This window comes from Ammodytes marinus (assembly GCF_949987685.1).
Source record: "Ammodytes marinus genome assembly, chromosome: 5".
NCBI classification, from domain to species: domain Eukaryota; kingdom Metazoa; phylum Chordata; class Actinopteri; order Uranoscopiformes; family Ammodytidae; genus Ammodytes; species Ammodytes marinus.
The window spans coordinates 21,971,169-21,997,839 of NC_137234.1; the positions used below are offsets into that span (position 1 = coordinate 21,971,169).

Below are 26,671 nucleotides of genomic sequence, written 5' to 3' on the forward strand. Positions count from 1 at the left end.
AAAAATATGAAAAACTTTTATTAAATATTGTTTAAAATGCAGAATTGTGCTGATATAAAATATAAAAAAAGTTTAATTACATGGAACATAAACGCGTAAACAAACATTACAACCTTTGTTACAGTGCTCAAATATCAACTAGTGTTCTGGCTGGACCCTCCCTCTTATAAGTTATTAAATAGGCTTGAGCTTGATAAACTATATTTGAGATGATTTACATATGAACATTCATGAGCATGACGTGAAGATTAGGTAAGATGATGCACTTTTCCTTCTATGTACTCAAAGAAAACCAGGAAATAACCACATTTAAAAGGATTGTGTATACAGTCGACATTCTTAATGTGAACGGAGGAGAGAAGAAGAAACCGTATCGTATTATTCCAGTGCCATTGTTTGTGAAACCCGCAGCGTCAGTGGCTCAGGCTGGACGATGCAGAGCCCTTGCTGTCCGTCTCAGAATCCGTCTCCTCGCTGCCGCTGCTGGCTGCTCTTTGAGCTCCTGGTCTGAACCTGGATGTCTCCATCCGACCTGGAGGCTCTGAAGCTCCTATGCTGTTGCAAGGTGTCTGTCCGCTAACTGTCTGACAGGTGCTTATCAATGTGGGCATGCTCTGCAGAGGGTAAATGTTTCAAATGTTTAAAAATCAAGCCCAGAGAAAGCTGTAGGGGAATTCTAACGGGTTTACACATCAAATTCTGTCCTGTTGTGGGGGGGGGGGATTGCATAAAAGCCATTTGTGGCTCCAGAGTAAGCTGTGCAGTCCGAGGCTACATTAGCGTAACACACCCAAAACCATAAACACAGTCAGCTGTTGAGTTGCTCTATGGGTAATGTAGTCTGCAGGTTTTCAGAAGTGAGACAAATGTTAAAAAAAAGAATATAGCGATATCTCTGTCTCTGCTGCATCAATTTTTTCAACATTTGTTTTTCTGTCCTTTGGGATTCTGACACAGCTCTGTGTACCCTACTGTCCTACTTTGTATAATATAGAAGCCAAACAGAAACTTGCAAACACCTGCAAGAAGGTATGAGAAAGCCTGATGCACAGGATGGAACCTACCAGTGTTTCCTGACTCCTCATCAGCTCTTCAATCTCCTCGTTCCAGCCGAGCATCTCAGCGAACCTCCGTACAGTCTCCTCCAGGTCACCCAGCTCCACATGGTCTCCCCTCCGCAGCGGGTCCTTCTCAAAGGGACCCACAGCATGTCTGTTCAGGAGGAGACGAGGCACCGTGGAGCGCACCGTATTCACCAGGCTGGCAAACGGCTCAATCTGAAAAAGATCCCATTTTTGTTCAGATATACCTCAGCTCAGGGTTAATTTACAGACAAAAGGTACAACACCGACACAGCCATGTTTACCTGTAAAGAAGTGCCCATGATTATCAGCAGGTCTGCTTTGGGGAAGTCTTTAGTGTGGAGGAAATAGTTCTGAGGAAGGTCCTCTCCAAAAAACACCACATCGGGTTTGACTGTTGCAGCGCAGAATGTGCATATTGGGACGTTGTCATTCATTATGGCGTGCTGCAAAACAAACATATGAAGGAAGCGTTAAATGAAGCGCACTCAATTATTGTATTTAATTTAAATGTTTTTTTAAACATGGCACCGGACATACCTTAGCCTCATCAGCAGGGTAAGCAGTATAGCAAAGATGACAGGAAGCTGTGGCAAAACTACCGTGAGCTTCCACAAGTTTGTCCTCTGGGATGCCACACACTGTGAAGAAAGTTAATAGATATTATAACGACATAAAGTGTAAACGAGGACAAAAACAAAAAAAAAGAAACAAACAAGAGCTTTTATAACCAGTCCCTAAAAGAAATTCAGTCTTTCAAGTAGGGGTGTACTAGCCTGGCTCCGCCCGCCCGCCTACTTCCGGCCAAATTTCATTTTCCCTTCAGTAGTCAAGTCTGAGTGCATTTCCCAGATTCTCCGGAGAATCTACAGCCGTCCAATCAGCGAACAGAGCGAGTGGTTGAGAACGATGACGTCGAAGTCGCGCTCCAGTTTCAGTTGAATGCTGCGTTCCTTTATACTTGGAAGAAGGAGATTTCCGACTTGGTAGTTCCGAGTTCCGACCTGTCTGTGTTCCAGTGCATCTGCTCGCGAAAGTATGGACGCCTAAAACCTTTCTTGTCCAAATAACTAAACGTTAGGCTCTAACAAGTTACTGTTGCCAGATACCGGTAGATTCATAGACTACAATATGTAGTGAAGTCGGAAATTTCCGAGTTCCCTGTCTAACTGGAACGCACCGTCAAAAGCCGGCTCATGACACACGTGACGACCAAACGTGATGCGATTGGTTGGCTAATCCAGAGTGGCACTGGGCAGATCCAATAGTTTTAAACTTCAACAGACACCCGCCTCCAAGTGAGTGAACGTTTGCCAATTACAGCACTTCCAGACCTTCTGTACAAATGAAATGAAGTACGATGGTCTGGTTGGACCAGGCTAGGGGTGTACGGTATAAACGGTATAGAAGGTAAACCGGTATGAAGTTGCGCTAAGATATGGATTTTCACTCTACCGTGTCACCGGTATAGCAGTTATAAAGCAGTGATGAGGCTTCCACAAAATGAATGCAGGCGGCCGCTGCGTCGTCAACCAGCACGTGCCCAATACATCCATGACAATGCTGCTAGATCCCGTGTCATTCACACAACAAAATTGTAGTAGAGGAAACTGGTGGATGTACATAACAGTGCTGATCTGCCAATATCACTAGTTTTACTTCAGAAGTGTCGGCCAAAACACCGCCCAAAATGTCAGAATATGAAGCATGAGACGAGGAGTAAGGATTTATCCGCTGTTTATTTCCTTCTTTAACATGCACAGCAGCATACAGATCCCGGGAAAAGAACAATAGCAATACGCTCGTGTTCACACATTAAACAGCTGCTGCGACCAGCGAATCGCGACCGTTTAATAACGTGCATAAATTATAGCCGAACTTATTACAGCGATCGGGAAACTCCATGTACTTACTCAAACAGGTGATGCAAAACAAACGCAGGGAAAGCACGTCTCAACCGTGTCTTGCACGCTCACACAACTGAGGGAGAAAGAAAAGGAAGACTTCCGGTTTAGCATGTGAAGAAGAAGAACGTGTTGCGCCGAGGCTCCCAGGCGTTCAATGCTTTTTTATATATCATAACACCACACACTACCTGAAAGCCGTTTTTCTTGCTTGGTTATTGATTTTGTTATTATTTGGTGATGATGGGCCGCAGCAAGCAGAAGGAAAAAGGGCAGAATTCGCCAGAGAAAGAGGCAGCCACGAGGTCGGACTGTCATGGCGGAGTCGACTCCCTGCCGCCTGATCTAGACAAGCTACGTGCCGTGCTGCTATCCGACCTAACAACAACCCTTACTACAACCATGAAAATGGTAGTAGTAGCCCTGAGGCCCATTTCTGCTGCCTTAGATGCCGTCAAGTCGACCACCGACTCGCTCAACCTGAAGATAACCGCCATGGAGACAGCACTGTCGGCCCACAGCGACCGGATCACCGCCCTCGAGCAGACATGTGCGCGTTTGCAGTCTGAGAATACACAGCTGTTGGCTAAAACCGAAGATTTGGAATCACGGTCACGTCGCAATAATCTACGCGTGATTGGAATCCCTGAGAAGACCGAGGGAGCAGACCCAGTAAAGTTCATGGCTACCTTTTTCAACGAGGTCCTGGGCGCAGGCTTCTTTTCATCCCCGCCGGTGCTGGATAGAGCTCACCGCATTGGCCCAGCGCGCTCGGTGGAGGAGGGCAGGGAGTCCAGACCTAGAGTCTTTATCGTCCGGTTCCACTACTTCAGCGATAAGGAGCATGTTCTGAGACGAGAGAGGGATGCACAGCAGCTCAGGTACCATGGACAGAATGTTTACTTTTTCCCCGACATGACCGCCAACATCGCTAAGAAGAGGGAGTCCTTCGCCGGTGTGAAACGCTGCCTATACGAGAAGAAAGTCAGTTTTTCCCTTCTGTTTCCTGCCCGTCTGCCCGTGGACCACGGCGACGAGAGGAGATTCTTTGACTGCCCCAAAGGTCCCAGGCTTTTTACGATTTTCAATTTTCTGCTCGCTGAGGATTTTCAGACTAATGAACTCTCTCATCCTGTATGGTAAAAACAGACTTTACCCTAGATATTGGCCACTTAAAGAATATTTTCCCAGCTGACGTGTGTGGGGTGTTGTTGTTGTTTTTGTTTTTTAAACATTTATCTAGGCTACTCCATCTAGGGTGACCAGATGTCCCGCTTTGTACGTACCGCAAATTGAGACGTTGTCCCGCATTGTCATTGACAGTGAGCCCCCCTTTTGGATGCGTGTTTTATAATCTGGCATTTATCGGATAGCTGTGTTGAGACGGCAGTCTCCGTTTGTGTGTGTGTGTGAGTGTGCGTCTCTCCGTTTGTCTGTGTGTATGTGCGTATGTGTGTCTCCGTTTGTCTGTGTCGAGCTGCTGGGCTCAGTGGGCTCTGTGAAGGTGCTGCCGTCTTCAGCATTTACTTTCCTGTTGCTTCAAAATAAAATCCAACTCCAGTGAAATGCTTTTGTTGTGAAGCAGCAGCCTTAATGCTCTATTTGTTTAACAGTAACTTAACTGCTGCGCGCCGATCTAAAGATAGTGTTTTTTAACGTACAAACGTAGTATTTGTCCCACATCTGGTGAATTGGGATCTGGTCACCGTAACTCCATCCCCACACGGGCCTTAAGATACTGTTATATACCACACTGTTTTGGTGTTGAACGTTGATGGGGTTCCCCAGCTGAGCTGTGTTGTGTATGTGTTTTTTTTTCTTGTTTATTACACATCGTTTTGTCGATCACTGTTGTCCGGCCCCATCCAGCCGCCCAGAGTTTTATTTTGTTTAAACCAATTTATTTTATTATATAGGCCTAGTTATTTTAAAACTAATATACATCCAGATCAAGGTGTCCTTTGCGGGCTGCTGAGGTTTTTGCTCATCGCCCGGTGGTCGAGCACTGATCCTCTGTGTGTTCCATGCCCCATTTTATTTAAAAAAAATGTTCTCTCTTTCTCGTCAGCCTCGCTTATTGGCTGGATGTGGTAGGCAAACAGTGCCTAAATATGTGACTTTTCTCAATTGTGGTGTTCATTTGTGTTTTATATGGACCCACGGTGCTCTGTTTGAACGCTCAGAGCCTCTCTGCATGAAGAGAGGATAGCGTTTTCTTTTTCTGTCAAGATGCAACGGAAGTTTAAATCTACATTCAACCTGCCGTCTTCGTCGTTTGGGGATGAGGACATTGGGTTTGGGGGGTGGGGGGTGGGTTATCCTTAGGGTATTTTCCCTCGCTTTGTTTGGGAAAGTGGGGAGGGTGGGAGGGCTGTATGTGTTTTTGTTCTAGTGGTTTAACTGTCTTTTTGTTTGGGACAAACTACTGTGTCACTGCATGTGTATTTTGGCGTATAACTTTGTATGATACCCGGGGATGATGATACAAGCAGGGGGGTTACCATGGTGAGCTGGAACGTGCGAGGCATGGGCCATCCAATTAAACGAGCAAAGGTTTTCTCCCATCTTAAATCTCTATCTGCTGACATTGTGTTCCTCCAAGAAACTCACATTAGACCAGCAGAGCAGAACCGGCTGCGCTGCAGATGGGCAGGACAGATATTTCAATCGACTTTTTCTAGCAAAGCCCGCGGTGTGGCAATTATTATTAAGAAAAACATAGATGTCAGACATATCTCTACAGTAACTGACCCGAATGGTCGTTTTCTTATAGTAACTGGCAGTGTTGGGAATAACGCCGTTTAAAATAACGCCGTTCTTTTTTCAGTAACGGGGTAATCTAATTACTTTTTCCGTCGTTACAACGCCGTTATCGTTACTGAACGTTAAAAGCGGTGCGTTACTTTTAATTGATTGAATAAACTGTGTAATCCAAACGCACCCCTGGCTCCATACTACACAAACTGCTAGTGAGGAGACCGGTGTGTTTTAAGTTGTGTGGATGACATTATAACTGTCAGTTAGCGCCGTCATGTCAGTCAGCCGGAGCGCCTGTTTAGTGAAGTTTCTTTTTCTTTCTCTCTCTGTTGTGTGAGCGTGCACGTTGCCGCAGTAACCACCTATCAATCCACGGTTGAAACGTGAGTTTCCTCCCTGAGTTTGTTTGCCACGCCCTTGTGAGTAAGTGCATGGAGTTTCCCGATCTCTATAAATTATAATTTATGCACGTTATTAAACGGCCGAAATTCGCCGGTTGCAACAGCTGTTTAGCGTGTCATCACAAGCCGAATATTGCTATTGTTCTTTTCCTGGGATATGTATGCTGCTGTGCATGTTAAAGAAGGAAATAAACACAGGATACATCCTTACTCCTCCTCTCATCGTCTCATGCTTCATAGACTGAAGCATGAGACGTTTTTGGCCTTAAGTGGTGTTTTAGCTGACACCCTTGAAGTGAATCCAGTGATATAGCAGATCAGCACGATACATTCAGCAGTTTCCTCTACTACTTTTGTTGAGAACAAAATACTTGAAGTGCAGGATACACCTCTTGCTGTCTGTTGATGTGCAATAAATATTGAAGGTTATGTAGCCTACAAGTAGGCCTACCTGTCTGTTCTACTCATTTCAAATGACTTGTGAAAACTGCTCAGAAAAATCCAAATTTGTTGACATTTGCTATAGGCCTAGCAACTTTTTTTTTTACAGTAGGCTAATGCAAATAGTTACTTTCTCTGGTAACTAGTTACTTCTATTATAAAGTAATTCAGTTACTAACTCAGTTACTTTTTGGAACAAGTAGTGAGTAACTATAACTAATTACTAGGGCTGTCAAATTAACGCGTTAATTTCGATTAATTAATCACAGAAAAAAATTAACGCAGATTAATCGCACTTCTATATTGCCCTTTGACCCGGTGCAAAAGAGGTGAAACGATAGCGGAGCTGCACCTGTATCTTGCGGACACGACCCGCACGGGATTAAAGAGTAAAGAAAGAAGCAGAGAGGGCTCTATGGATGCGTTATGGGCTGCTCCGGGCAAATAAGCATGAAGGTAGGAATACGTCTTATGTTATTCTCCGCCGTGTCTCACTTTTTGCTAGTTGCGATCGTCTAACGGACACCAGCCCCCTCTCACTCTTCCTAGCATATGCCTGTCTTTTTTCTTCCTTTGTGTGTGTGTGTGTGTGAGTGTGCGCGTGATTTAGCCTGCGTTTTTTTGTGTTTTTTTTTCAGCGTGAGTAGCCTAGTTCCTAAATGTATTTAATGTAGAAGCCTGGCTGAGGGGAAGAGACAGAAGTTACGAGAGACGGCGAGAGAGAGACAGAAGTTACGAGAGATGGCGAGAGAGAGAGAGAGAGAGAGAGAGAGAGAGACGAACGGTAGCCTATACAGTTGTTTATAAACAGGCATACAAGTGTCCTATAAGTATGCGATTAATTTAGATTAATTAATCACAGAGCCTGTAATTAATTAATTAGATGAATTTTTTTAATCGCTTGACAGCCCTAATATAAATATATATATATATACATATATATATATACATATATATATATATATATATATATACATACATATATATATATACATATATATATATATATACATATATATATATATATATATATATATATATATATATACATATACACACAGGTCCTTCTCATATAATTAGCATATTGTGATAAAGTTGATTATTTTCCATAATGTAATGATAATAATTGAACTTTCATATATTTTAGATTCAATGCACACCAACTGAAATATTTCAGGTCTTTTGTTGTTTTAATACTGATGATTTTGGCATACAGCTCATGAAAACCCCAAATTCCTATCTCAAAAAATTAGCATATTTCATCCGACCAATAAAAGAAAAGTGTTTTTATTACAAAAAAGTCAACCTTCAAATAATTATGTTCAGTTATGCACTCAATACTTGGTCGGGAATCCTTTCGCAGAAGGACTGCTTCAATGCGGCGTGGCATGGAGGCAATCAGCCTGTGGCACTGCTGAGGTGTTATGGAGGCCCAGGATGCTTCGATAGCGGCCTTAAGCTCATCCACAGTGTTGGGTCTGGTGTCTCTCAACTTCCTCTTCCCAATATCCCACAGATTCTCTATGGGGTTCAGGTCAGGAGAGTTGGCAGGCCAATTGAGCACAGTAATACCATGGTCAGTAAACCATTTACCAGTGGTGTTGGCACTGTGAGCAGGTGCCAGGTCTTGAAAAATGAAATCTTCATCTCCATAAAGCTTTTCAGCAGATGGAAGCATGAAGTGCTCCAAAATCTCCTGATAGCTAGCTGCATTGACCCTGCCTTTAATAAAACACAGTGGACCAACACCAGCAGCTGACATGGCACCCCAGACCATCACTGACTGTGGGTACTTGACACTGGATTTCAGGCATTTTGGCATTTCCTTCTCCCCAGTCTTCCTCCAGACTCTGGCACCTTGATTTCCGAATGACATGCAAAATTTGCTTTCATCCGAAAAAAGTACTTTGGACCACTGAGCAACAGTCCAGTGCTGCTTCTCTGTAGCCCAGGTCAGGCGCTTCTGCCGCTGTTTCTGGTTCAAAAGTGGCTTGACCTGGGGAATGCGGCACCTGTAGCCCATTTCCTGCACACGCCTGTGCACGGTGGCTCTGGATGTTTCTACTCCAGACTCAGTCCACTGCTTCCGCAGGTCCCCCAAGGTCTGGAATCGGCCCTTCTCCACAATCCTCCTTATGGTCCGGTCACCTCTTCTGGTTGTGCAGCGTTTTCTGCCACACTTTTTCCTTCCCACAGACTTCCCACTGAGGTGCCTTGATACAGCACTCTGGGAACAGCCTATTCGCTCAGAAATGTCTTTCTGTGTCTTACCCTCTTGCTTGAGGGTGTCAATGATGGCCTTCTGGACAGCAGTCAGGTCGGCAGTCTTACCCATGATTGCGGTTTTGAGTAATGAACCAGGCTGGGAGTTTTTAAAAGCCTCAGGAATCTTTTGCAGGTGTTTAGAGTTAATTAGTTGATTCAGATGATTAGGTTAAGAGCTTGTTTAGAGTACCTTTTCATGATATGCTATTTTTTTTAGATAGGAATTTGGGGTTTTCATGAGCTGTATGCCAAAATCATCAGTATTAAAACAACAAAAGACCTGAAATATTTCAGTTGGTGTGCAATGAATCTAAAATATATGAAAGTTCAATTATTATCATTACATTATGGAAAATAATCAACTTTATCACAATATGCTAATTATATGAGAAGGACCTGTATATGGTATTTTTACATGGATATAACCAAACAGAAATTATTGTGTCAATGCTTGTAGAGAAGTAATTCAATGATTGGTTATGCATTTGGATCTACATTAAAACATTTATTGTTTCACTTATGTCACTCACGTTTCTCTAGTCCATCGATGTTCTGCGTGTACATCCGCAGCAGCATGCCTTTGTGATGAAGCATACGGATGAAGTAGTGTATGTAGTTGGGTCGGTGGCTGCCAGGATACAGAGCTCTGGCCAGGGAGAAGAATGGCTGGGGGTCGTTGGAAAAGTAGTCAATGTTGAACATGGCTTCTGGGTAAGGGAGGTTGTATTTCTCCAAGTTGGCGTAAAGACCTGTTCCTGGAGTTCTGAGAATCAAACTTTTTTTACATGTACATTCTACACATTATTGAACAGAATCTTAATCATCATTTTATTTAGTGTTTAATATCTCGATAACCCACAGACACCAACCTGAAGTCTGGGATGCCGCTGGCTGTGCTGATTCCTGCTCCGGCCACCACCACCACATTCTTACAGCGGCCGAGCTTCACCAGCCGAGCCACCGAGGTTAGTCCAACTCGGGCTGAGGACTTAGTAGGAACCACAGACGGACAGCCCTGATCAGACCTGGACCCACAAGACTGACCATCCTGAACAGGGTCACTGCTGCCTTTGAACTGCTGTCCTTTACTGGAGATATGACGTAATATTTCATACGGCTACAACATGACTCTCTTCATTAACCTCTTCTGTTCAGATGTAATTAGTCAGTTAATTCCTTCTAACCTCATGTACTGGGATCACTTTTAATATATAGAGTAACATACATGTTTGTGAACCTCTGATCCTGATAACTCAGGATTGCTCTGATTCATGAATCATGTCCCTATGTTTGATTGATGAGCTGAAATTAGCTAAAAGAGCTATAAATTATTATTTTTTTTCATAAAAAAATATATATAGGGGAGAACGGGGGAATCTGAGGCATCGGGTAATGTGAGCCACCCCCTGTATCTAGGCAACGGAAAACATTTGTGGTCATGTGAGATATATGTTTTCAAGCCCCTCTCATTTCCCCTTGGCCCTGAAAGAGAGGACCACATGGTGCTGTGGTAAGCATGTTTTTTTCACCAAAATAGGTATTTTGCATGTAAAAGTACATTTTCTTGCTGTCAACTTAATCATCTATTGTGCCAAAGCAAATGTATTCACGTAGAAAAACTTCTATCATACGTGTTGATGAATTACCAACATATGAAACCATGTGATGCTGATAACTGAAGATTAGCCTGAAATGCTAAGAGAGGTAGTTTTTTCTCAAATTGTGGTGGTGGGGGAAAGTGAGCCAAATGCTGTGGGGGAAAGTGAGCCACTGTCTCACTTTCCCCCACCACGAGGCACAAATTAAATGTAGTCTTAAACATATTTTAATGTAATATTACATAACATATGTTTTATTTTAATGTCATACACATTGTAGAAAAGCCATCATGCCAAGGAAATACACCAGGAAGACGACCTGGGGCAACCACACGGAAAGAGCACCTTCTCATCTTTCCCTGTAACCTTCAGGGCTGGAATGTAGAGTAGGCCTAGTTATAGAGTATGACAGGCTGATGTTATAATCCAGTTGTGTCTTCTCCTGTGTTCTGAGTCCCAGGCTGTTCTCGCTGGTTCTTTTCCTATGCTTTGACCCTCAGACACTAGCTGGCTCTAAGGGTCCTGTGTTCTGACCCCCAGACTGTGTTCTAATCTAACTGGTTCTATCTTTCATTTGAATCTTATTAAAACCTTTTGAATTATAATATGTTGTATTTGATTTTGTTCAGAGTTACTTTCAAGTGTTTAGAAAATTTACTTTGCTTAATTGACCAAACCCCATCATTATTTTACTAGTCCGACATTAGTTCTGGAATGTGTGGCTAGCTTTCAGGATTCTTACTGTTACATTATGTGTTGTTATGGTAGTTTCAGAGTGGAAAAAGTAAGTGGATCACTTTACCCCACAGCTGGGGTAAAGTGAGCCACATGACAACTTTTTTTAAAACAATCATATTTTCACTGCCCTTTGTCTTGAAAAAATTCTGCTAATGCCCATTTCTAGGAAACATCCTGAATTAATGGGAAATGTGTCAATTTGAGTGATAAATCATTTTAGCTCCCTTAAAGGGGAGCAAATGTAAAAAGTGGCTCAGATTACCCCGTTCTCCCCTATATATAAAATTAAAACTGTTTTTTAAAATGTTCTCACATTGTTGGTAGTGTTCCTCGTCCGCTCACACTCATCTGACTCAGGTCCTGGGCCAAAGCGGAGTCCGTCTGCTTCTTTCGTTGTTTGCCATATGGACCCCGACCCGAGTCCCGGCTCTCTGCGGGGTTGCTGTGCCTGGCCTGGGAGCTACGGGTCAACCTGGTGACCGGAGCCTGGGCGGCATTTCTATCCCCACTGGGCCTGGACCTGTTCATTCCAACACCTCTTGACAGCAGAAAGAACAAGAAGAAAAAAAAACATTCAGCTTAAATCAAACATCAATCACTGTTTATGAGCTGCGGAACAAGTGTCCGTTCCTATGTGCTATCAGCTCAAAGCAACATTTGTCCGAATGACATTTGAATTTCAGACTTGAAAACAATGTTTTATTTATTACTGCGTGAAATGGAAAATAGGAACTTGATTGCTCGTTTATTTTCTAGAACATTTTCATTTAATCTCCTTTTTTTCCTTTCTTACTTACTACACTAATGAGATATTGACTTGTTGACTGGTTTCCATTTTCTTTCCCTCCATCTTCTGTTTCCCATATTTAAAAAGCTGTTACACCGTGGCATGCTTTTCTCTTTGCTCCCTTTGCACAGAGAGAAGCTGAAATGTTTAAAACTGTCAAACTGTTGAACAAAAGGTAATGGCTGCAATATATTTAGTCCCACCCACCCACCCCTGCTCCTCAGCAGCTATGCTAATACAGTCCACAGCTGTGGCAACTTTACTGTTTGAGGAAAGCAGAGGGTAGAGCCCAGTGGTGGGGGTGTGAGAGTTAAAAAGAGGGATGGAAGAGGTGAAAGGCAACGTAGATTGACTGTGTGTCAACAAACCCAGCTGGGGGGGAAAAGAGGATGCCCCCTAACGGTCCCCTTAAGGGAAAATGAGCAGGGGAGGGGAGAGCAGAGATAAATGATACTGAGGCGGTATTCAATAAAGAGGGAACAGAGGAGTAGAAGAAGAAGAAGAAGAAGAAGAGGAGGAGGAGGAGGAGGAGGGTTGGGGCTTCTTTTCCTAAGCTATTGAAGGCCTTCAAACAACTTGCATGAGGAATGAGTGTGAGTGATCAGGGAGAGGTAGTGTGAACGCACAAACAAAAGAGCTACAACCCATAAAACATGACTGCCTCATAGGGCAGCCGGGAGATAAGATGGGCTTTTCTCCGGCAGCACCTTATCGCCTATCGCCCTCCGGATGGGACGGGAGAGGAGCTGAGGAGGGTCACCGATGGCACAGACAGAAATTAACAGCCGTTGAAAATATAAAGATACAGGACGATGTATTCTGAATGTATTAACTCTGAAAGAGAATTAGTTACCCAGATAAAAACTGATATACTTTGGTTTCTACAAAAAAAAATGTTTTACCATCTTAAAAAATCTCAGCCATTCTCCAAACTACTTTTCATTTAGACACTCAATCTTCTTTCACTTTGCCTCTTTAATGGCTGAAGCCCCCACGTTACAAATGTGGTTTCTCCCCCCCTCGCACATCCTAAAGAACTATTAAAAACAGCGGGTCTCTGCCTTTGTCTGGGGCTCCTCTCTTAAAAATACTCCGCTGAGTCCAGGCAATAAATCACTGGCCCAGTTATTAAGGTCTCAAACACAGACACTGCAGTGCAGTGGCAGAACCAGTGCATACACATGATCAGATCTGGACAATAATTGCACATGCAGTGCAGTAAAAAACACTGTGCACAAAAAAGTGGTTAACCTGAAAAAAAGTGAGTGAAGAGTCACTAAGGCCAACGGATAAAGCTCAAACGATTTTATAGTTTTACTACATTTAACTTGAACCATGGGAAAATGCAGAAGAAGAGGAGAAACTTGAACATGCAAGCTCATTGGAACATGGACTCAAGAGTGGTCTGAGAAATCTATGGTGAGGTGGAGGCAACAGGTCACACAAGCAGGAAAAACAGGGCAGCAAAAGGGTAATGTTGACTGAATGGATGACACTTCAGCAACACCCTGAAACAAGTTAAAATAATAGTGTTTTTCTTTTCTTTTTAAATATCAAACATTTTGGAAAACGTCCCATGCACAGGTGCACTAAAGTGATATTTGTATGTGATCAAACTGCATTTCAGTGTTCCAAATGTTAAATCTCTTTCAATGATAAATATGTAATCGTGTAATTGTGCCACAAATGTTGTTATTATTCTTTAATGACTAATTTAATAAATCCCTGTATAAATGACAAAAGGCTTAAAGGGATTTGAAATCCCCACCCCTCGCCCCTTGTTATTCCTTTCACACTGCTTGTTCTCGCAGTCGAAAAGCAGAGCCCAGTGTGTCCGAGTACCAGACCACCAGGAGTGTAGCTGCTTTCATGAGGGTTACAGTTATCTAATTAGGACAGTCCTACAACACTGGGCACACCTCAGTGCTCAGTATCACCCCCGAAACAATCGGGCCAATGGATAATCCTTTTCACAGCTGTAGAGGCTGAGGACCAAAAAACGAACACCAGCAGGAAAAAAAAAAGTTTGTGTCAAAACAACAACACTTAACTGCTCAGTGATAGATGATGATAGATGTCTAACATGCCACAGCGATGTGAGGTAGAAAAACAACTGAATTTAATATAGTGTATAACAGTGTTTCCCCTAGCATTATACAGGCCTGGCGGGGCCTACTTTATTTTTATGTTTTAAATTGAGAAATAGGCTAGATGAAATATAATGGTCGGAATAGGGAATTTGCCTTATGTAGCGCATGTTGATAGGCTAATCATGATGTGTAGCCTTTGTTAATTCATTTATTTTCAACAAGGCTATTTGCATAAAAAAATATAAATAAATGTTTTCAATAGGCTAGCTTCAAGGTGAGGTGATTCAGATTATTCCAGAAATGAGTACTAGACAGGACCTGTCTATATTAGATCTTAGTGTTTATTGTTTTTAATTGAAATCCACGTGTTTTTCTTCAATAGTTTACATGGCTTGTGTCTCCAAATTATTACAGAAAATTGTTATAGGCAGGACATATGACAGTTGTTTACAGAGCACAGAATTAAACAGATTTCACCTCTCAAAGTGCACTAGATTGATGCATTTAACTTTAAAAGGATAAGGTTTCTTCTGCAGGGGCATGCCCCCAGACACCACTAGAAGGTCCATTCTCACCCAGCAGGATCTAAAAATCCTTTGAGAAACACTACATGTACAAACACAATGAATGTGAAAGTATAACCCTATGCCCTCATTTTTTTTGCCTCTTTTCTGTCAAAAGAGGCTCATCCCAAATGGGGTTCGTTTTGGTCAATTTCTTCTAGAAATTTGGTACGCACGCGGCGCGCATACTCTTTATCAGCTCTTACCACCGGGCCTAAAGAAATTCTAGGGGAAACACTGTATAGTATAATATAGATTAGAATATTTCTTTCAACTTTATTATTTTCTTTTTTTTGTGCTTTGGTTAATAAGACTCATCAGGAAACCTCACTCTTACCAGCCAAATGTGCATTGGTTTCTCCAGTCACCAGTGGTGAAAAGTAACTGCGTACATTTCCTCAAATAAGTAGTAGCAGTTATTGTAGTAGAGTAAAGTCTTAGAATTTTAAAGATACTTTCTACTCCATTTCGAAAGTTAAATATTCTTATTAAACACTAAACAATTGTTATTCAAATACAACATTAAAATGCTGTTTACATATCAATGTGTCAGTTATAAATTGTCCATTCATAAAATATTTAACACTATAACCCTGAAAATTATATTCAGCCCATTAAGAGGGTACTTACACTTTAGGTACATTTAGCTACTTGTCTTAAATTTTGAATAATTTTTCCACCACAGGCAGTCTGGCCTCTTGATTGGGATTTTAAATCAAATTCCTTTTAAAATTAAAATTATGGCTCCAACTAGTAATATTTTTCTATAAATTAAATTATCACTTATTTATCTACTTAACATTCTCCAGTTGTGTTTTCACTGTTGGTTGCAAACTTATCAAAGGCTGCTTACAGATAAAAGTCTAACCAAAAGTTTCAACCCTTTTTTTAAGATAAAATGGGCCATTACCTTACCCATTAGCAGGGCATGTTGTAAATGAACACCAACATCAAACTGTGTATGTAACTATGTGTGACCAACTCAGGATTTTGAATGTGCAGAGCTTTTTTCATTTCTGCCTGAGTCTGAATGAATTCAGGTCCTCAAAAAAGATGAGCTGACACGTGTGGCTACACTGGCACCTGCTGGAACCTCAATCAAATTACATGTGAAAAACATCCCTGAAGAAAATAAGAATCCACACTGACTCATACCCTGCATTCCAATTCACATACTTTGGTTGCGTTCCGAATCGCATACTTTCTACTATATAGTATGTAGAAAAAAGATTTAGGATGTCCCGATTCGTATGGCCAGATTTAGGATGGTTAGAAGTACCCGGATGTCCTACTTCATGCGGCCAAGATTGTTAGTGTTGAAAAGTGCATCCTATTTGGGCGATTCTGACCCACAATCCAGTGAGCACGTGAAGTGACGTAACATCGACGAAGCCTCCATATGAAAACAAACGGGGATGCGACGGATATAAAAGCAAGAGGCAAGATCAAGGCGCAATGTTATGATGAAATAAGAGAGTAAAGTATGTCCCAATAGTATGCCTACTGCATCCTAACTAGATTCTTTTTATCGTCGGATGTAGTATGTAGAATAGAAAAAAAAAGAGTATGCGATTCGGAACGCAACCTTTTTCTTTTTTACACTACATACGTACACCTACAGGAGAAAAAAAAACAGAGAAGGAAGATTTTTTTTCATTATTTCAAGAAATGTCAAAGATAAAGATGAATACTGCAAAATGCTATTGGAGTTAGTGGGGCATTTATGTATTTTCAGCATACTACAATTGAAGTGCATGTATTGGGACATCCTAAATCTTTTCCTGGCATACTAAATAGTAGGGAAGTATGTGTATTGGAAAACAGGGATAATATGGCACCATTCATGGATATAGGTTAGTTAACTGCTCCACAAACAAACAAAATACAACTTTGACTGTTTCACTGTGGAAGCAGGTAGAAAACTACTGACCCTTTTTAATGTTGTCACTTTGTCAAAATCAGTGTACATTTCCTTATGATTTGCTACCTGTGCACTCGAAAATAAAATGGTGTTTATACACCGCCTTTGTTCTGTAAACTGGCATGTAAACATAGGGCTATGTAAACAAAGGGGCCCATCGTTTAGTTTAGTTTATTTATTTAGCACACATTAACAATTAATGGTGCAAGGAGGGAACGAAGCCCAATGTGCTTGTACAGAGTTCCACCCCTATCAATATCACAATGAATTCATATTCAGGCTAACAAATAAACTCTAGAAATTAAGGAGACAAGTACATATATACTCAAAATAATCAAAATTAGATGGAAAAGGATAATGAAAAAATTAGAAAGAAAAAGAAAAAAGCAATGGAGAGGACAGGAGGTGATTAGAAGATTCACAAAAAGATAAGATGTTTTTTAAGCTGCTTTTTAAAGAGTAAGTGGGATGATATGGATCTTAAAAGGTGAGGTAAACATTCCATAAAGCCGGGCCTCTATAATATATACTAAATTGATGATGTGATGTGCGGGAAAAGGGTAAAGATAAGTTGTTATTGTTGCTCTGTCTAGTGCGATGTGAATGTATGTTAAATGAATAAGTAAACAAAGTCTGAAAGCTTTCCGGGAGATCTTGGTTTCTGTAAATAAACTTGTGAATGAATAAACATATGTGATAGATATTCAATTTGTGAATTGGAAAAATACAAAAATGTATAAAAAGTGGTGCTGACGGAGCATATCTGTTTGAATGTGAGATGAATCTTAAAAATCACTTCTGAATAATACATAATTTTTTGAGATGGTTGGGATATGAAGCTGCCCAGACCAGATTACAGTAATTCAGGAAAGGAAACAAAAAACTATAGTTTAAAGTTAAATGGGCAGAAGGATTAATTAAAGGACAAACTTTCCTTAATATGCCCATCATCTTCGTGGACCTTTTGCAAACCAGGTCTATGTGATTTGACCAGTTAAGTCTTTCGTCAACTAGAATTCCCAAAAATTTGGTAGCCTTAACTTGCATAATTTCTGATCCGTTATTAAGTACTTTTGCTTGTTCTTTGGGGTAAGACTTGTTTATGTTGCAAAAGATCACAAAGTTACATTTCTTCACATTAAGTGTTAATTTATTTATTAGAAACCATTTGGCAATAGAGCATAATTCATCATTCACACAGTCAATCAAATAATTAAAGTCATTATGAGTTGCTATGAGATTAGTGTCATCAGCAAATAATACAGGAAAAAGATGTAAGACATGGCTAAATCGTTTATATAGCTAGCTATCAACATGTCCGTTTACAGAGCATAGGCTGTGTATTGTCATTGAATCTTTTTTTAACTCACACATAGTATGGAAAGGTAGTGAATTATGATGGGATATTCACTGATTTTGACAAAAAGTGATTTAAACAACAAGCATTCTCCAGAATCGCTGACTCCACCTTTAATTCGAAACACAGAGGTGCTACCGACTGCATCTGAGTATCTGCAGTCCTGGATCCAGACATATCAAAGATCCACAGCAGTCTTTTTTTAAATACATAACAACACTGTTTGTAGATAGACTTCTCCTCTCTATGAAATAGCAAACACTAGCCTATTAATTACAAAAGTTTAAGCACATGGACAAAAGCTGTATTAATTCTCAAGTGTAGCATGAGACCTTGAGGCTTTACAATCCCAAATCACACTTGTGTAAATTGCATAAGCTCTATAACCATGATTGACTTTTGAACCATTGTGATGATGAAAAATTAAACTAAAAACTAAATTAGTCTTCTCTCAGACTGAAGATTGTCAGGTGGTAAATAGACTCAGTAGGCCTATAAAGTATTCAACATCTAAAGTAGACTTTAATTTCACACAAAAACACACACAAATAATTACTTTCCCAGCTGCTGTTGAACACACACTAATGTGTGGTTCCTATTGAGTAAAATATATAGGCCTACCAGAGCATTTCTTTTAAACTGTGGTTTAGAGCTGGACCACCCTACTCAGCAGGAAGTAATTTCTATGCAAAATGTTATTCATATCACCAAAAACCTTAATACTACTACTCATTTTTAGAGGGGGTCAAAATTTGCCATTATTTTCATTATCTACCTGTCTCTCCAGACGGCGGAACCTTTTGAAAGCTGCACACACGGCGAAGATAGACCTGAGTCAGACAGCAGACACTTGGCCGCGCGGTACGTTTTCTCGCTTCTTCTAAATACTAGCTCTTCAGTTTGTAATAACCAACGAATTAACATCAAACATCTAATACATAAATAGTAAAGATCCCCTTATCTTGAAACACAGGCGCTTTTTGTACAAGCAGCCTGCAAAGTTAAGTTTGAAAGGAGAGATCTGTCATTCTGCTGCTGTTTACGTCTGGCATCAAAAAAGTCAGTACGAATACAGGCGCGGGAAACAGAGCTGGGGTCACGTGGGGCTGTATTTCCGCTCTACAATTTCAAACATAGGCACCTGATGCCACTCTTATTGCATTTTTTTTTGTGGTTGCCTGTTTTATGAGACTGTTTGTGTGAAAAATGGGTTTGGGCTACCTACCTCCTAGTTACATTTTTTCCATGTAGAAAGGACAGCAGTTCCTAAGTGCAAAACAATTGCCTATGCTACTATATTGCTGACTTGTTATTCGATATTTCCAGCCAATCTATTTGCATTTGACGTTTTGCATGCCTTTACTTTGATAGATAGATAGATAGATAGATAGATAGATAGATAGATAGATAGATAGATAGATAGATAGATAGATAGATAGATAGATAGATAGATAAGTAAAAGTAATCAATACAAATGAATCAACACATTAAACACATATTTTTGATTTTTTGATGATTTACCATGCACCTCAGGACTCCTATATTAAACAGGTAATAAATCCAGAAAGGTTGTTATTCTTTTACATTAGGCTATATGGTTTCCGGTTGTAATGCAGCTCCCTCTTGATAACTCTAATCATTTCAGATTATAAGGCGCATTAAAGGTGCAGTGTGTAATATGCATGGACCTATAAGGTAATATGACATCATCAAGAAAGTTCTATAATGCAACGCTCCCTGGGTAACCCCACCCCTTTCGAATAATAACAGAAGCTACAGTGGCCTTCAAGGACAAGAACAATTCTAAACAATGCACCTGATGACATTCGAACTATGACGCTTTCAACATGGAGGCGCCCATGCCTTGGTCCAAAAGGTATGGAGAAATATGGAGATATAAGAGACCCTTTCTAAGGGGGGAAAAAAAATCTAAAAAAAAATGTCAGCTAATATGCACTAAATTAAACGTACTTACGGATATTATAATTATTTTCTACCAAGTCTGCTATGAAAAAAATCTCAAAATTCTACACTGCAGGTTTAAGGTGATTAATTTCCCAAACAAATCAACTGACATAGGCTACAATAAATATGGGGCTCTGAAGCCCGGGATCAGTTGACCGCGTTGTCTGTTTTGGTAATTCAGTCTACATAAATGCATTTCTTTATTTTTTCCCCCTATGCTCTCCCCATGGATAAAGCCTACATTTCAAAGCTACTGTAGAAAGCGGTTATTCGATTCTGGGTTGTTGTATTCTATAACCTGTGACACCTCTTTCTAAAACATAAACGATCTTTGATTTAGGATTCAAACAGAGGATGTAGGCTTCGTCACGTCCTCCTTTACAGGAGATTGTTTTTGATAGAAGAATGATTACCATGGTCCATGATCACATCAGTGCCCCATACAGTCCATGTCTCCCCTCCCGCGAAAGTCACGGCCTGGGGCCCACTAAAAAGAAATTTAAAAAAAAACTTCCATCTTATCTTACCCATAGTAGATCTTACCTTATTATTTCTGTCAAGCCCAGCTTTACTTGGCTCCGCCCGCGGCCCGCCTACCTACTTCCGCCCAAATTTAATTTTCCCCTCAGTAGTCTTCTGTACAAATGAAATAAAGTACGATGGTCTGGTAGCACCATGGGTAGCACCAGGCTAGCTTTACTACACCCTGCGATAATGTCTCCTGTTACCGAAACAACACAATATTTGTAGCCTACCGAATGTCACCAAAACATTTTAAATAATAGGTTCTCCCTGGTTGTTTGTGCCAAAGAGTGAAAATAAATATGGGTATGCCTATATAAATTATTATTGAACACAGAGAGAAATGGCTTGTGTTATGTGTGGGTGGAGACTGAGGTCCTCCTCCAAAATATGGTCAGACAGAAGGACGGACTGCGGGAGTCATATCTGTGGCTGTAAGACCTGGAAATATTTGGGTCAGATCATTTTAAGTACACACACTGTATTTGATAATTTTGCTATCGTTACAAAGAAAGGTAAGCGCTAAATTATTACCGCTGATTCTTGGTGTTTAAATTGGGGCATGCCATAAGCAACTTCTGCACAAACATTTTTGTTTTTGTTTTTTATGAACAAAACGTGAGCCATGTTATATCGTTTACCAGCTTTACAGAAAACTCCCTCGACGGTTAGTCAGCGTGACAGATGAAACACCGATAAAGATTTATCGATTGCTGGTGGGGGAAAAAACGTCTAAATTACTTGTGTTTGTGTGGACGTCGCGGCTCCACGATTGTACCAATACGCTAGCGTTTCTGTTGGCGTCCAACAAGGCAAACGGCATCATATGTGAGATAATAACAAGTACAATTAGCCATATGCCTTTAATGCGCGAGACTGTATATTTTATTCGAGTTTGATTAAAGAGCAATTCAGCAAACGTTTAGCCAACCCTCTCGGCTGTCTGTCATGGTTTGACATTAGCTGAAGTTTACGTCAACATAACAGATGCCGTTAGCTTCCTAGCATAACTTTTACATTGTCCCTCAGGCCTTCATCCAACCAATCCTATTAATATGTTTAATGTTAAGCCTTACTAGGACAAGCAGGGTGATAACGATGTTTACACACCGCTGCCAAACGCGTGCAATGAAGCAACGCAAGTTTCCCCTTTGTCCATTCGCCCTGGCTTCATTTGATAACTTGTGAACAAGTAACAACTACAAAAAAACAGTATAAAACCAATACATTCTATGTATGAAACACGGCCCGGGCCTAAACTCTTAACTTTGTTTTTAGATCAGATAATTTCTGCTTAACTGTATAAACTGTCGGCTTACATGTTTGTTAAAAGTACAGTAGACAAGATTGTCAATACCTTCAGTAGCCTAGTCAATATTTACTGTATAGTTGAGACCTGCTATGCAGCTCTGTGACAGACAGTGAACCGGTCTGCCTTGTTTCAGGATCAGCAGCACGCCCAATGCAAGCAATTTTCTTAACACTCTGTGTGCTCAATACAGCCCCATTACTTACTGCTGAAACCTAACGTTTTCTTCATGCAACATGTTGTCTAGAGTAAGTAGGCCTGTCATATTCCAACTGTAATAGTGAAAGCTCATAGCAAGGTGTAGCCTTCCTGAGGAATACCTTAATGTGCTGAATTTTAAGGGATAAAAACTACATATAAAAAAAGCCAGGTTCTTGTTCCTGCTAGTGCCCTCTTACAAGGCAGGAATAAAAACATAAAATATATGATCAAAATGCATTTTAGGTTGCGGTATTAGATGTAAGACCAACTCTTTCCCAATAGTTTTTTACACTGTATCAATGCTTATTATGTGTCGCTATTTGGTAATTGCGTCATTTATTTTCCCATAGAGATGAGTGAGGCGGAGCAGGTGCCCGAGGACATGCCTGCATACCTCAAAGATGACCTGGCAGCAGCAGGTTAGTCAAGTTGCAAATGCCTCCCAAAAATATGTCTATTCACCCCAATGGGTTCAAAGGTCTAAGATCATTATGACTATGCTATTATGATTGTTCTGGTAAACTTAACATGTGCAGATGCAGTAGGTTAATGTTCATGTGGGAACAAAACAAGTGGTTTGTCATATTCTCCTGGAGCTGTGGGATATTTCTTACTGAGATTTCATTCGATCTTGTGCAACCCAAGTTAACATCATCATGGGTGACACGTAATAATAATGGGAATAATTATTCCAAATTTTATGGTTTAAGAATGCTTTGTTTCGTCTTACATTAGGTTTAGAGGTTCTGTTAACTTGATACAGGTATTTGAATATGTTAAATCTGGCTTTAGGAGACTGCAGGGAGCAATTTGAAAAAATGTCCAAACAATTGATGAATTTACAGTCCCCTATTGGAACAGTGAGGCCAATTCCTTTATTTTTGCTGTAGACTGGAAACATTTGGGTTTGACACCAAAATGTGAATATGAGACAATAGATCAACATTTAAGCTTTAATTTCCAGGTATTAACATCTGGATCTGATACCTGTGAATATATCATTATTTGTAAAGGAACACCACATTTTTAGGTGAGCAAAAGTATTGGAACAGGTACACTTAAAATAAATTTAAGTGAATAAGACTTAATGTTTTGTTGCAATCCTTCGCTTGCAATAACTGCATCCAGCCTGTAACCCATTAACATCACAAAACTTTTGCATTCTTCTTTTGTGACGCTTTTCCAGGCTTTCACCGCAGCCTCATTCAGTTTTGGGGGGTTACTCTCTTCACTCTCCTCTTTAGCAGGTAAAATGCATGCTCTATAGGGTTTAAGTCTGGAGATTGACTTGGCCAGTCTAAAACCTTCTATTTCTTGCCCCTGATGAACTCCTTTGTTGTTTTTGCAGTTTTTTTGGATCATTATCTTGCTGCATGATGAAGGATCTTCCAATCAGTTTGGTTGCACCTTTTTTAAAAATTGTCAGACAAAATGTTTCTGTAGACTTCTGTTGCCATCATGTTTTACTGTGTTGTTGTCAAGAATGAACCTTTACCAAAGTGATGGAAATGCTAAAGTTTGGCGAAAGAAAGGATCTGCTTATGATCCCAAACATACAAGCTCATCTGTGAAACACAGTGGAGGCAATGTCATGGCTTGGGCTTGCATGGCTTCTTCTCGGATGGGCTCATTAATCTTCATTGATGTAACACATGATGGCAACAGCAAAATGAACTCAGAAGCTTACGGAAACATTTTGTCTGCCAATTTAAAGAAAGATGCAACCAAACTGATTGGTAGATCCTTCATCGTGCAGCAAGATAATGACAACTGAAAGAGGCTGCTGTGAAAGCCTGGAAAAGCATCACAAAAGAAGAATGCAAACGGTTTTGATGTCAATGGGTCACAGGCTTGATGCAGTTATTGCAAGGGAAAGGATTTGCAACAAAATATTAAGTCTTATTTACTTTAATTTATTTTAAGTGTATCTGTTTCAATACTTTTGCTCACCTAAAAATGTGGTGTTCCTTTACAAATAATGCTATCTTCTTAGTTGTGTATCAGATCCAGATGTAAATGCCTGTAAACAAAAGCTGAAATGTTGATCTATTGTCTCATATTCATATTTTGGTGTCAAACCCAAATGTTTTCAGTCTACAGCAAAAATAAAGGAATTGGCCTCAATGTTCCAATACTTTTGGAGGGAACAGTATTTAAAAATCAGTAAGATAATTGATTTAAAAACCTTGTTAGTTGCAGCCATATATTTGTAGTTTTTCTGCACTTTATTGTTATTTGGCTTTGACATATTGAATCTTGAAATGTTGCTCTTGTTTTAAATCAGACGACAACAACAAGGACCACCCTCAGACACAGCCGGGCATGTTCGGCAGGTTGGCGGGAGGCTTGTACGGCGCCACCAAGGGCGCGTTAGGAGCGACGTTGGGAGGTGTGACCTGGATTGGTGGAAAGAGTCTGGACCTCACCAAGACCGCCGTTTGCTCTGTAGCCGCTGTGCCTGGGATAGGAGTGGGCCTGGTTAAAGGAGGCGTGTATGCCGTAGCTGGGGGAGTGACTGCTGTCAGTTCTGCAGTGGTCAACAAAGTTCCCATAGGAGGAAGCAAAAAGAAGGACAAGTCTGACTGACGTGGAGACGTGATCGCACACTCAAAAGTGTGGTGTACAAATTTTGATGAGGGTCGTCTGTGCTATTGTTTTTTCTTCTTCTTTAGTTTCTGTTTTTATGTTATTGTTAGTAAACCCACGTTCATATGATTATGTGACAAGTACCTACAAAGCAAGAACTCAAAAAGACTCTTCTGCTCTGTTGTTAAAAGGACACACCAAAACCATAATCACCCGTGCCTGAAATTGTTAAAATAATTTGTCCATGTTTAATTTTTGATACGCCACTAACACTGTTATTACTGCACACCGTTGTATTTGCCACGTTAGTTGACTTTGCCAGAGGAGAAAGCTCAAAGTGTAAATGCACTTTGATTTCACTTGCAGGACAATCAATGACCAATGGCAATCTATAACTGACAAGGAGGGGAGGGGTTTCATGAGGATTCAAAGTATTTCACTGTAAACACATGGGTCAGAAAATGCGTGGTGTGATGGACCCACCATCCTGTTCAGTTAATCGGCTTTGTTTAGGATGCACAAATGATGTAAGATGTGGTTGGAAAAGCACAGTCCAGTTACATTTCTATACCACTTTCTGGCTGTGGGCTGTGGTTAATTTAGATTTTTCTCTGAATTCCTGTTGCCCTCTGGTGGTACTATCCTCAGCTCAGTGAGTGGAAACTTTTGATACAGAATCTGATTTATTACAAATAAATATTGTGCCGCAATTTAAAGAGTATTTTGATTGCAATTCACTTATATTTCCATGTATTGTGTTTATAATTGATTCACTAAGACTATAGGCCTACTGGTTGGCTCTAAGCTAATTGAATAACATTTTATACGTCACACTTTTGACTAGCTATATATTTTGATCGTTGATGTGACATTTCGCTCGCTTAATGTCATTCTTAAATCAAAGTATAGGAACTTCTCATGTGGAAAAATAAAACTGGCACTTTGGTCACAGAAGCTTCATGATTGCAAAAATCGTGTAACAGTTTAGTTCTCGACCCCCTCCAGTGTTTGCCTTGTGTTCCTCCATGTATCTTTGAATCGTTTTACAATTGACCATTGTAGGAATCTGGAGGCTGGACTTTATAAAATTACATCCTGAATTTCAAGTGTCAAGTAATTTTTTTTAGTTGATGAACCTGTGAAAAAAACATTATAATAAATTGAAAGGCCCAGACCTTTTATTTTTAAACTGGCATTTAAGCCTTGTATGGTGTAGAACAAAGGTTTTAAAGCTTTGTTTTATCAGTGTTGCAGAATTTTTGGAGTTTGCTGACCATTGAAACTTCATTGAAACATGGCACATATTATATTCAGAACTTGTTTTAATAAAACATATGCTGAAGGTTGGGTATGTGGTGTGTTAAGTTCCCTACACATTTTTAAATCATGAATATATTATTCCCCATTTTTAATAAAATGAAATAGGTGTAAAAGTGGTGTAGTAGTTAGAGAGTGTCCCTAGAGGCTCTGTACTCATCGCAGCAGAAACGGTTTGAATTCGATCTGTGGTCAGTTCTCTGCATGTTCTCCCCTTTTTGCCCTATTTTAACCTTGTCTCTCCAAATCTGTCTAATAAAGCGAAAAACGCCAAAATATAATCTTAGAAAAATAAGAACCTTTACATTCACTCCACTAATGTTTACGTCTGGTGACTAAGGTGACACAGATATATTAGTGGTTATATGCAGGCCCGGATTAACCCCTTAGGGTGCCCCAGGGTGACTTCACATGAAATGCCCCTGTCCTTCAACTTTACACAACATTTTAAAATTTACTATGGCATTAAGGCCACAGATTTACAAGAATGTGTAGCTAAAGACAAGTACAGACTCACCACACATAGACTACTACAGAAACATTTAGATCCAACCAAAAATCTTGACACTGACAGGAGTCTCATACTAGCCTTGCACTGATTTATTTTATTTAACCTTTATTTACCCAGGCAAGCAAATTAAGAACAAAATTCTTATTTTCAAGTGCAGCCTGAAGGGGAAGGGGGAGGGGAGTGCTAAAAGTGAAAACAAGGTTATATATATATATTACACTTTTACAAAAATATATAAAATACACTTTAAAAAATTCAATATAATACAATACAATAAAATAAACAGTTAATCAATAGTGTATGACAAGAAGGGCTACTAGCAGGTGCAGGAGTCAACTAAGATTTTATGCAGATTT

At 40.3% G+C, this 26,671-nt stretch overlaps 2 protein-coding genes across 2 annotated transcripts; one reads left to right on the forward strand and one right to left on the reverse strand.

Moving 5' to 3' along the window:
• Positions 1–105: 105 nt before the first annotated feature.
• Positions 106–18,794, reverse strand: LOC307250810 (NAD-dependent protein deacetylase sirtuin-3). The gene is made up of 8 exons (XM_080028021.1): positions 18,680–18,794; positions 11,500–11,724; positions 9,720–9,938; positions 9,381–9,613; positions 1,623–1,723; positions 1,367–1,528; positions 1,065–1,277; positions 106–614 (listed from the first exon to the last, which is right to left on the reverse strand). Exons 2-8 carry the CDS (start codon positions 11,712–11,714, stop codon positions 414–416), a joined length of 1,344 nt encoding a protein of 447 aa, XP_079884147.1. The 5' UTR covers positions 11,715–11,724; positions 18,680–18,794; the 3' UTR covers positions 106–413.
• Positions 18,795–20,788: 1,994 nt separating this feature from the next.
• tmem263 (transmembrane protein 263) lies at positions 20,789–25,833 on the forward strand. Its single transcript, XM_080028156.1, has 3 exons — positions 20,789–20,906; positions 22,252–22,320; positions 24,186–25,833. Exons 2-3 carry the CDS (start codon positions 22,254–22,256, stop codon positions 24,485–24,487), a joined length of 369 nt encoding a protein of 122 aa, XP_079884282.1. The 5' UTR covers positions 20,789–20,906; positions 22,252–22,253; the 3' UTR covers positions 24,488–25,833.
• Positions 25,834–26,671: the final 838 nt, after the last annotated feature.